Raw genomic sequence first — 12,645 nt, 5'->3', positions numbered from 1 at the left:
TGAGATGCGGTCTAGTGTGACATAGGTTTAGAAAATCATTTTCTTTATCGTGACAACGTTTCGATCTTTATTGAGATCATCTTCAGGGCCTGGGATTTATAAACATTGTTTAAATTATACAAATACACGTAGGAAGTGAAAAAATGAATTTATACAATGCTAGAAATTTTAGACTCAATCGAAGTATTTGTTCTCACTCAAAGTGTTTGTTTTCTGTGTAGATATGTCTCTGAGGATGATCTCAATAAAGATCGAAACACACTAGTTTTTGTGGTCCGCTTGACCAATTAATATTGAGATGGGAAGTTGGTGTCCGAGTGGATCGAAGTCACGAGCTCAAGTGGTAGGGCAGCGGGGTATCTAGCCGAAGGTCGTGGGTTCGAATCCTGCTCGTGACTTTTTTATCTCAACTAAAAACCTTAATTAATTGAAAGATCGAAACGTTGGCACGATAAATAAAATGTTTTTCTAAACCTATGTCACACCAGACCGCATCTCACGATCTCCAAATAATCATTATATTGACAGTTTTGCGCGCAATTAAACAATTTTCCTGGAAAATATCCTTTAGAAGTTCGTAGTTTCAGGCCTAACATATAAACAATTGGCTTGAAAGTTCACAGATTCATCCATACTATGCTGGAATGCGTAACTGGCAGGCTTGGGAAACTCAAATACTGTCCCCAATCCTGACCGGCTATAAAGGAAAATCGTTCTGCACTGCTGAATAGAAATGTAGTCTTTTTCTTCAGGACCTGTTGTTAGTGACGTCGCAAAAACGAACAACTAGGACATAACAGGAAAAAATATGTTCAATTTTTAAACAGAAATAAAATAAAAACCTTTTGTGTTAAAATATGCCGAATCGAAACACCAATAAGCTAATAACACCACAGCATCGTCTCAAAAATAAAACATCTAAACGTATAGAAACTTTATTTGCCATGTTCTGAAAACATTTTAATTCTAAAAAAGACCAGAAAATCAACCAACGTCCGGGAAAGAAGAAAGAAAGCTCAATATTTTGGGTTAACTTCTTTAATAACGTCTAGAGTAAGTAGAAAATAATTAACTTTTATTATTCCTCTACAACCCCTTCACCACTCAGCCATTCAAATTAGTGACTGTACCTTGATATAAATATACTTTTGTATAAGAGCATTAGAGCTGTTTAAAAAGGTAGATTTTCTTTTAATAATGAGCATTTGTAAGTCTGAATTACAGTAATGAAAGAAGAAACCCTTTCCATTATGATGGTTAGGATGTTGAGCACGATTTCTTACAAACTTTTATTTAAAAAAATATAAATAAAAATATATCTCCTATATTATAATAAATTATCAGACTTCAATCCTAATTATGTAATAAAAAACGGATCAGGGATGAAACCAATTTGAAAGAAAACACTCAGCTCCTTCCAAGTTTCATCAAGTCGAGATTTTGAGGAGTGTAATCCACTTCATCATGACTTAACTTTACACTTTACAAACAATAAACTTATTAGTTAATGAAATTTTGAATTATGTTACTGAAAACAAAACTTTTTTGGTCATATTTGTTTACCTTTTAAATTAATAATTAAAGTTTCGAAGCCTGTGATGGTGATATAGTCCTTGATAATAGATTGGGTTAATAACTTAAAACTTTATAATGAAATTTGAACGAAAGCACATTTTACATTTTATCAGCGATTATGACAAAGTAAAATTTTGAGAAATTTATAAATAAATAATTTACAAACGACAAAAATCATCATTTAAAATACATTGCGGGAAATAAGCCGTTAAAGGTGGAATTTTAGGAAAGCTTTCAATGATATATTTTCATCTGGGCTATCTTTAGATCTAAGCTGGCGTTTCCAAAGATAGAACTTATATTTTAAGGCAATGGATCGTGTCAAATTTTTTAATTTTTTATCTCTCTTTTATGAATCATTCATGTCATATCGGAGGGCTTAATGTTCAACTATATGTTTGGTTTCGCGGACCAGGAGGTCAAACCACTTTCCCGTACCTGTTACATATTATTTACAATTAAAATTCCATGGTTGTGCCAGGATTCTAACCCAGAACCACTAGCGTGGCACATACGAGTCTGACGCCGTAATCATTAGGTTACCGTGGTATCCTATTTCCCTTAATATTAATATGAAGATTTGAACAAAAACTGTATAACCATCAAAGTTATTTATTGGAAAACAATTTCTTACCAAAAGAAAATATCGTAAATGGCTTAATAGCTTAGTCAGTTTTTGCTTTTACACTACCTTTTTAAAGATGGCCCTGTCCTAAGATCCGGGTTTTTTTTAGTGACATTATTTTGAAATAAACAAAACAGAAGGAAATTTCGTTTCAAAACGATTATTTAAAAATTCTGAAAGTAGGTGAGTCTTTAAAGTAAGAGTTGAATCGGGCGATTGCTACGTTTTCAAGGATGCCATGGTTCGAATAAGCAACAGGAAACTTGTAGGTGAATTCAAACTTTCCCATATTGTTTTGAACTGATTTGCGAGGCTTTGTAAGTTCCAAGTGTTCAAGAACTTAATAAGGACTGTGAGATTTCTTTGAGGTATGCCAGGTGATGAACTTGCAGCTTTGTCGATCCAGGTTATTTAGGTCTGTCAGACGTGTTTCTACTTTGGAATCAAACAAAAGCAAAACACTTTATGTAGAGGCAAAAACAGTTTACATTTTGCACAAAAGCTCTATAATACATTAATGTATTCAAATCCTATACATTCGTAAAGCTTAAAAATTATAAATTATTAATTTACATAATTCATAAAAGACCTCACGTCATAGAGCATTCAAAAAGCAAGTTTCAGTTTTCAGCAATTTTCTTTTAAAATCCCGATTGTTTTTAAATCCAATTAGTTCACACATTTTGTTGTAAATTTTGTCCATTGAGTATAAACTAGGATTTGTGGTGTTTAGTGATCGTTAGCCAATGATTATTTGAAGATCGTGAGATGCGGTCTGGTGTGACGTAGGTTTTAGAAAAACATTTTCTTTATCGTGCCAACATTTCGATCTTTATTGAGATCATCTTCAGGGCCTGGTATGTATAAACATTATTTAAATTTAAGTTGAAAAAAATAAGAAGAAGAAAAATTTTGAATTTATAGAATGCTAGAAATTTTAAATTCAATCAAGGTATTTGTACTCACTCAAAGAGTTTGTTTTCTGGGTAGATGTGTCATTCTTGTGTTTCTCTTCTTCTTCTTATTTTTTCCACATCCTACACGTATTTGTAAAATTTAAACAGTGTTTATAAATCCCAAGTCCTGAAGATGATCTCTATAAAGATCGAAACGTTGGCACGATAAAAAAAAGTTTTTCTAAAACCTACGTCACACCATACCGCATCTCACCATCTCGGAATAATCATGCTTAGAAAATGTAGTGTGTTGCTTGGGTAGAGCGAATTTGTCCGTGTCCCTGGTGCTGTAGTCATGTGTTTTGTTATATATTCGATTTTTCTAACACAAATCTGTTTTGTATTTTTGACCATCCATGACCCTAAAATGTGTATTTCACCTTCGGTCTCCAGAATCTGCTAGTCTGAAAGCTCTTCGCATAATTGTTCAAGGTGCTTTTAAAGCTTCCGCCGGAACTGCTAGGCCTTAAAGTTTCAAATGCTCCAAAAGCTTCGATCAAGAACTGAACAGAAAATATACTGAGATTTCTTTGGGTTCTGCAGGATAATAAGCTTGGTCGTTTCCGATCATTTTGGTATGTCAGTCATCTAACTGCGTTTGGAAATCTTCTGTCCTGTGTGTGCAACTGTTATTTGCATAGTAACAAAGATATGTCCAAAAGAAAACATACTTTACGATTGATTTGCTTAATTTGATTTGTTTCTTAATGATTATTTGCAGATCGTGAGATGCGGTCTGGTGTGACATAGGTTTTAGAAAAACATTTTCTTTATCGTGCCAACGTTTCGATCTTTACTGAGATCATCTTCAGGGCCTGGGATTTATAAACATTGTTTAAATTATACAAATACATTTAGGATGTGAAGAAAGTGAATTTCTAGGATTAAGGAAAGCTACGTAACAGTTAGCAATCTACAGGGAAACGAACTTTCTGACCAACAAACTGCAACAAAGTAACTGACCTCTTAGACTTTTTCATTACCAAAAAAGTTTCTCCTAACTTCATTACCATACCAGAAAACATTGATATAAATTCTGATCACTCAACGGTAAGTGAAATATATATTGACAATATATTGTCGGTAATTGAAAGGATAATAATAAACAATGCAAACAACACTAGTTAATTTAACAACTGGCTGGACTAGTTTTGCCTTAGACGTAGATATAAAAACGGCGTAAAAAGAAACAATGTACCTCTGTAAACAGAAGGACAATTAAAAAATGACACAGAGATGTAAATTTCCACCATTCAGATTGCAGCATGGTGTAATACTAGACAGAATATGGATAAAACAATAGGGTTCAATTAAAAGACAATAGGACCCAAAGAAATTAAAGAAGAAAGTCATAAAAAAAGAAGAGAAAATGGCAACAATGAAGAAACCCTACAAACAAAAACATCCTCAAGAATATGGCCCAACAAATTAATTTTTAATTAATAATTAAATTAAAATTGAAACAGAAAAAGAAACTACATGACGACTCAGTCAGAAATTAGATAAGATCTAACTCCAAGAAAAATCCACGGTCTATTGCCTAAGGAAGGCAGTAAAAAACTAAAAGACCAATTGCCAAAATTCCTCCATTAAAAAAGAAGATGGTACATGGGAGAGAGACAGCAGAGAAAAAAACGATTTCTTTTCAGTACCCTTGATGAAATTTTCCAACCAAACGAAAATATTTATGCTAGCTTAGTTGAAAAACAACCACAATACAAGAGGACAATATAAAGCTAGTTACACCTAAGGAAGTAGCCAGATAATTAAAAATTTACACTGTACCAAAATATTTGTTACGCCTATTGACTTGTACGCAAATCTCTTTAACAAAAGAATAATATTATTGAAAAATATAGTTCAATAACAATAAATTTACTGATTATTCGTAAAACGTGAAATGCGGTCTGGTGTGATGTAGGTTTCAGAAAAACATGTTCATTATCGTGCGAACGTTTCAATCTTTATTGAGATCATCTTCAGGGCCTGGGATTTACAAACATTGTTTAAATTTAACAAATACATGTAGGATATGGAAAAAAGTGAATTTATACAATGCAAAAAATATTAAATTCACTAATTTCGTGGTCCGCTTGACCAATTAATATAATACAATTATCTCAACTAAAAACCTTAATTAATTGCAAAAAATATTTTTTAATTCTCTTTTTTCCACATCCTACATGTGTTTGTTAAATTTAAACGATGTTTGTAAATCCCAGGCCCTGAATATGATCTCAATAAAGATCGAAACGTTGGCACGATAAAGAAAATGTTTTTCTAAAACCTACATCACACCAGACCGCATCTCACGATCCCCAAATAATCATTAACTGACGGTCACTAAACACCACACACTTATTTATAATGATGAAAAACATTCCGCTTGACATTCTGGCATCGTTTTGTTTGTTTTCTTTACTTCCATTCCATTTGATGTGTTTTATTACATTTTCGAATTTCCTATAACAAATTATGTATTTGAGACCACCCAAGATCCTAAAATGTGTATTTCACCTTCGGTTTGCAGAACCTCCTAGTCTAAAAGCTCTTCCCCTAATTGTTCAAGGTGCTTTTAAGGGTTCCGCTAATCAAACTGTGCTCGACTCGAGTTTCTGGGTTGAAACTCTTTGAATAATCTATAGGAAAAAGGGAGCAAATAGTTCCGATGTACGCTCGAAATTACCGTTTCGGCGGCCAAGTGAATACACGTTCAAGACACCGCCAGCAGACTAAATAGTCACTACGGCGGCAGGGTAGTTTGCGAATAATGCGATTATGTAGTTTACCTCCTAATTGGCTTTCGAGTGAAGCTTGGTTTCGTTAAGTTTAACCACTTCAAGGGTAAATTTTAGTACAAGAGGGAGAAAACTAAATTTCCACAATTATTGCTTCAAACTTGTTTTTATAGAACTTTAGTACTAACTAAACAAAAGTAAATTAGTAAAATCTTAATATTAAATTAGATTTGTTTATATTTACACCTAAAATGTCCATACTAAATCAAATTCGAATCATATTTTTGTATGGAATTCGTATCAAGTTTGAAAATCTCCATCAACGTAGTTTTTCAATCGTTAGTTTCTACTAATAAACTGAACTTTTACTTCAACAATAACTGGACGCTTAACGTCAAATAGTGATTTTATAGCTGTATCCTCACAGTATTGGACTATATGATTGGGTATGAACAAACTACAAGTATATCAACTTGCAGTCTCCTCACAATATTTAAATAGCGAAAGGTATTTCGCATTCTTGAAGAAGACGGTACAAATTTGATGAAGTTCAAGTGGAAATAAATGTCGAAATTATATTAAGCAAACGGCGAAATTCGAATCCTCTTATAAAAGGCTTCCGAGTCTATTTGTGTTTGTTAACTTCGAGAAAATCACAGACAACCTGCTCATTTTACGTGGACTGAGGGTCTTCCGTAGATATATAATGATGAGGTTTTTTTTCCCCATGGTGGGGTACATTCCTATTCAATTTATTTCCCTACAGCGGTCCAGGACAAAACACAAATGATCATCGTGACCGTTCAAATGCAAAGATGCGGTCGTGGAAAACATCCGGTGTGCGATTCGAATATAAATTGGAAATATTGCTGACGTTGATTTTCTTTATTTTTTTATTTTTTTTTTTAATTGTTCGTCTTTTTTTGGTAAGTCGAGGTCTGTTGATCTATTGACCATTTTTTTAAATTAGTATACTTTTCTTTAAAATTCGTCTACCTAGGCCAATCGTTAATTTTACAATGACATAAATGTTCAATGAATATTCTTATAAACCCATTGGTACAATAAGATTTATATGAATATCTTTAATTATTAAATTATTTTATTATACGGATTGAAATGGCTTTGTCCTTTTCAAACTTATGACGTGCTACAATTGTATAATTGTGCAAATCAATTTTGTCCACGTTCTTGCGTACTCAGACATATACTTGTTTAATTAATTTCCACCAAGAACTTAAGGTCCCTATGTAAGTCCTCTTTCCTCAAGTTCCATGGTGCATTGACCATGTTACATACAATTTTATTTTGAAGTGTTAGAATAATTTTTTTATTCCTTAGTTTGGTACAGCCCCATAGTTATATACCACATAGATTTTAAGACGATTTTTTCTTCCTGTAATAACTCTACAGAAAGGGAGCTTATTTACATTTTTCTTACATTTTCCTGTTTTATATTACATGTGTTTATAAATTTATTCAATTTTTATATACATAATTTGATTATCCTTTATTTATGTTTCAAAAATTACAAAATATTTAAGAAGATTGCTTTATTCTGCAAATTGATTATTGATTTTTTTAAATCTATTTTACAATGGATTCAATTTTAATGAAAGTGTGTAATATCACGGTTTAGTTTTCCTACAAAGAGATTCCTTTATATTTTCAGCTTTAAACAGGCAAGTGGCCAACCATGACCTGAAAACAAAATTTCACAAAATTGTAGCTCTTTCTCTATCCCAATTTGGGCAATAGGAAAATTGTACACTTAAAATTTTGTTTTGTTTTGTTATTCCATGGACGTTGATGATGTTGTGTATTATTATTTTATTTAAATTAATTATACTTTTTATCCTAGGTCATGGTTGAGATGAAAAAGCTAGTGTCATGAACGGGATTCGAACCTAAGACCATCAGCTCAATACGCCACTGCTCTAACCACTTGATCTATCTTTGTGCTAGATGGTTATGTGGTTAGGACAACGAATCCCACTAGTGACACTAGCTTTTTCATCTCAACCTAGAAAAAAGTATAATTAATTTAAATAATTAATACAGTCAATTATGACTACTAAATATATACAGGGTGAGTCATTTTTTGACGCACCATTGGAAAATCAACGCGGGTGCATTTAAACTGACTCGAGGCTTATTTCCTTTGAATAATACGTTAATAAAAAAAAGTGAGTCAATTTTTGGTGCACCATAGGAAAATCAACGTAGGTGCGTTTAATTATGACTCGGCACATTTTATTTTGTAAGCCTCTTACCAAAAAAATAGCGAGTCACTTTTCGACGCACCATTCGTTACAAATTAATTTTAGTATTGGGTTGTCCGGAAAATAATGCAGGATTTTGGTATTAAAAAAAAAAAAAGAAACTAGTTACTTTAAAGCAATGTTCTTTAATCAAAATAATTTCCCATACTCTCAATACATTTCTCCCAACGTGTTGGTAACTTATTAATTCCGTCTGAGTAGAATTCAGAATTTTTAGAATTGATAAAGTCAATAAATGCATTTTCCAGTTCCGTTTGATTTTTGAATATTATGTGTTGTAAGTAGTGGTCCAGGTGTCTAAAAAAATGGTAGTCAGTAGGCGAGAGGTCCGGAGAGTAGGGTGGGTGAGGCAAAGTTTCATAGCCAAGCTCCAATAATTTTTGTGACGTTACACGTGACACATGTGGTCGAGCGTTGTCATGCAACAAAATGGGCCCTTTCCGATTGACCAAAGAGGGCTTCATTACTGCCAATTTCTGATGCATGGTATTAATTTGGTTACAGTATGATTCAGCATTGATGGTTTCGCCAGGATTTAAGAAGCTGTAGTGTATTAAACCAAATGAAGCCCACCATACCGTAACCATTACCTTTTTTTGATGAGTTGGGGGCTTTGGAAAATGTATTGGAGCTTCTCCTTTGTCGAGCCACTGTCCAGAACGTCTAGTGTTATCGTAGAGAATCCACTTTTCGTCACATGTAACAATTCTGGCCAGAAATGGGTCATTTTTGTTTCGACAAAGAAGTGATGCACAAACATCAAAGCGCTGATTTTTTTGGCGATCGTTTAATGAGTGTGGAACCCAATTTTCGAGTTTTTTCACTTTTCCAATCGCCTTGAGGTGGTCAGCGACGGTCGTTTTACTGACTTTGAGTTGCTCTGCACCCACCACTGATCGCAGAACATCATCATTAAGAGAGGAAGGCCTTCCACGACCTTCTTCATCTTCAAGGCTGAAATCTCCCTCCCGAAATTTTTTAAACCACCTTTGCACAGTGCACTCATTAACACAACCCTCGCCCCAGACTTGGTTAATGTTTCTAGCCGTTTGGGCTCCGCTTCGGCCGAGTTTAAACTCGTAAAAGAAAATCGTACGAAATTCTCGCTTTGACATTATAAGGATGACTGAATTATTTCCAAGTAGCGGAATGCTACAGAGGTAAACAAACAATATCATTTGGAAGAGGATTAATAAGTGTTGACATTCATACAAATGAGTAATCCTGTAAACGTAAACAGAATATTTTATATAGATTTTTTTTAATGAAAACTTAAAATCCTGCATTATTTTCCGGACAACCCAATAGGTTGGAAGGAAATTAAACAAAACCAATATTATTAAAACATTATTGAAACATGTAAAAATTTTAAAAAAAATTCTTCACAAATTAATTTGATTAAGGTTTAAGAGTATTTTTTTCTGGTAAAGTAAAAAAATTAAATAAATATAACAATCTCCTTTGTTAGCAAATCAAAAATGTTCAAAATCATTACAATAATTGTTCGAACAGACCTCCATTTGCTGTAACACAGTAGCCTAGTCTATCGTAAAACGATAATCGGACGAAAAAAATACTCTCTACTACTGACGAAATTTGACTCACTTCCTTTTTTTAATGTTAAAATCAAAAGAAATAAGCCTTGAGTCAGATTTAAACGCACCAACGTTGATTTTTCTATGGTGCACCGAAAATTGACTCACCCTGTATATGGATTAGTAATTTATTTTGTATTGTAAGGTTAGAGCCCTAACATTATAGTCTATCATAAATGGCCAGGCCAGTGAGGAGAAGTAGACCAGGATGATTAGTTATTATCAAATTACTGTTTTATCATCATGTTTGAATGTTGTATGTCCATGTACATTGAAAATTTAAATAATTCATCAAATTCATTTTATGAAAATGATGTTGAGTCAATGAACAATCCTTCTACAGAATTTGCACAATATTTTTGTTTTGTTGGTTTGTAAATTGATATACCCAATATTGGTCTTTAATGATATGTTTATTAGAATTTTATCCCTAAAACAAAAAAACGTGAAACATAATCCTGAGGTAAGTAAAGTAATGAAAGATAGGTAGACTGATTAAACTAGAAATACATTTTTTTTAAACAGATTTGGCCAAAGCTTCAAGGATTTTTTTAAGCAAAAACGTGAATGTCAGATGCCTTGCAATCCGAAACAGAACATATATTGCTGTATATTGACAAGTGTTTGGTGTTTCAGGCTAGATCGAAACTTCCTAAAAGAAGACGAAGGGTGCTTCCGGTGGAACAGCCGAGACCAAAAAGAGGTGAAGTAGTGAATCCAGCTGCAGTTGCTAATCGCCGTATGAATGCAATTAAACATCATCCGCATCCTATATTTAAAGACGCTTTTCCTAACCCAAAATTAGGTAAAATGATTTTGCTCTTTAGCCTCTCTCATACCATAGTTCACAAAACGTCTTGTCATAGAATTTGTAGATTTGAATGAGGGTTTGCTACTGTCATGCTTATATGACAAAACAGTAGTGATTAGTGCTAGCAGAGAAGTTAATTTTGACAAACACTGTTTCCTCATGATGTTCTTGATTCTTTTTTTTATACTAATTTTCCCTATATTGCCCAGGGACAGTGAATGGAGTAAATATGATAGGTCTTGCACTACAGGGTCAATCAATCCCTGGCCTCAATGTTCCTTCATCAAGCTCAGAATCTTCACCGAAAAAAGGTATACAAATGAGTTCAAATTGTTTAATGACTAAACAATATTAAATTACATGACTAGAATCTATGTAATGATTATGACTTTTAATATTGAAACTGTTCCTTGTATTTGTTTTTTATTGTAAAGTAATCAACATTAATAACAATTTATTAAATAATAAATGGCAAAGAAGTTCTGAGAAGTTAACCCTACTAAATAAACAGTGGTTGTCTCTTGAATATGATTTCTACCGCTTGCCAATAGAACCAATAGACATTTCTCATGTCGCTTAAAATGGATTTGCAATTATGACAGCATCTCGAATTATTATTTGAAATAATTAATACTAAAAAATGGCCATTAATTGTTCTGTGCATGTATTATGAATGTTTAGAATGATTTGGTAGTTTTAGCTACTTTCTAGTCTTGAGAACATTCGTGATTTTAAATTAAAATTTGTCTGTACAAAAGTAGTAAGGAAATTGAAAAATATTATGTATGCGTTAAACAACAGCAAAAGTAGTGATATTTTTTCATGGTAGCTAAAAGCTTAACCAAATGACATATAATTTTTATTTATAGAGCTGCATAGACTTGCAGAAAAATGATTTTTCAATCATAAAACATCTTAAAACATTTCAGTTATTTTATGGCTGTGTTTTATAGATAATGATGGAGCATGTAGCAGTTTAGCAGTTGTATCGCGGGTTGGAGGTGGAGCCATGGTTGCCCCAGCGCCGTTAGAGCCCCGAGCAGCAACAATCGGTAGTGTCAGCCTTCTTCTGCCACTCCAGGTAAAACTTATTCTGTTCAACGTCTGAACATGAAATCAATAGACATCCGATTAACCATATTTTCATGTTACAGCCTCGGCTGTTAACATCAGCTTCTGACATGATGGCACGAAGGACAGTTTTACAAGCTCAGAACATGCCAGGGCCAACTGGTGACTCTTCAGTTAATCCATCTTCAATCGATTAAATACCAGAATTAATATTTACGGATGATTTTCATTTCTTATATTCATTTCTAAAAGAGTTTAATAATTTTAAAAAATGAAATGATTATTAGTTAATGCTTTTTAACTATTTTACCAACAAAAGTAATGAATGAGACTTCAAATATCATTTTTTTGAACACCACCTTCAAAAAGCTGCTTCATCTTAATATAACAATACATTAAATAAATTAATGCTAAATTTTGAGGACAAGTTCAATTTAAGTTCCTTAAAATTGTATGTAATTAGCCATTCATATGTGCTAAAATAAAATTTAAAATAAACTTTTAGACCAACTAATAAAAAATTATTATTTTATTTAATCTAAATTTTAATTACCATTAATAATTCATTACAGAACTGTTGAAATGTTTGTAAAATTTAAATCTAAATGGCAAATGTCTTCAAATTATTATACTATGCAAACATTGGCATCATTAACGCTAGTTATCTTTAGATTAAAAGCTCAATGTGATTTTTAAATTTAATAATTCTAGTTTTTCTCTTATCAAATATTGCAATGCTTTAACTTTTTGGAGGTAATTTATTTAAAATAGCCAATTACCTCTTCTATCTTTGATCTTTATTAAAATTATACGATTACACTGGGTGTTCTGTAAGTTAATCTGCGGTCAGCACAATTATCTCTGGTTTGTGCATTCTTGCTGTTTGTCTTCAGTAGATCAAATGAACTTTTCAACTGTTGAAAAGTAGACCAACAGGAAAAATAAATACACTAGAAAAAGTATGTTTTAAGGATGGGCCGGCTAATATTTTA

The 12,645-nt window shown here is 32.7% G+C and overlaps 1 protein-coding gene across 4 annotated transcripts in view; it reads left to right on the top strand.

The window, feature by feature from the left end:
- The window catches only part of LOC106670140 (potassium voltage-gated channel protein Shaw-like), a 268,915-nt gene extending 256,757 nt beyond the window's left edge, over positions 1–12,158 (top strand). For all 4 annotated transcript variants that reach the window (XM_014400218.2, XM_014400217.2, XM_024230690.1 and 1 more), the window contains 4 exons: positions 10,408–10,576; positions 10,792–10,893; positions 11,536–11,663; positions 11,737–12,158. In XM_014400218.2, coding sequence (XP_014255704.1) covers positions 10,408–10,576; positions 10,792–10,893; positions 11,536–11,663; positions 11,737–11,850 — 513 coding nt within the window. In that variant the 3' untranslated portion in view covers positions 11,851–12,158. The remainder of the gene's footprint in view (positions 1–10,407; positions 10,577–10,791; positions 10,894–11,535; positions 11,664–11,736) is intronic.
- Positions 12,159–12,645: the final 487 nt, after the last annotated feature.

The sequence above is a fragment of the Cimex lectularius genome, unplaced genomic scaffold (assembly GCF_000648675.2).
Source record: "Cimex lectularius strain Harlan isolate CLEC.00 unplaced genomic scaffold, Clec_2.1 scaffold40, whole genome shotgun sequence".
NCBI lineage: Eukaryota > Metazoa > Arthropoda > Insecta > Hemiptera > Cimicidae > Cimex > Cimex lectularius.
The sequence above is the reverse complement of the archived record's forward strand: the minus strand, read 5'-3'. Positions and strand labels throughout refer to the sequence as shown.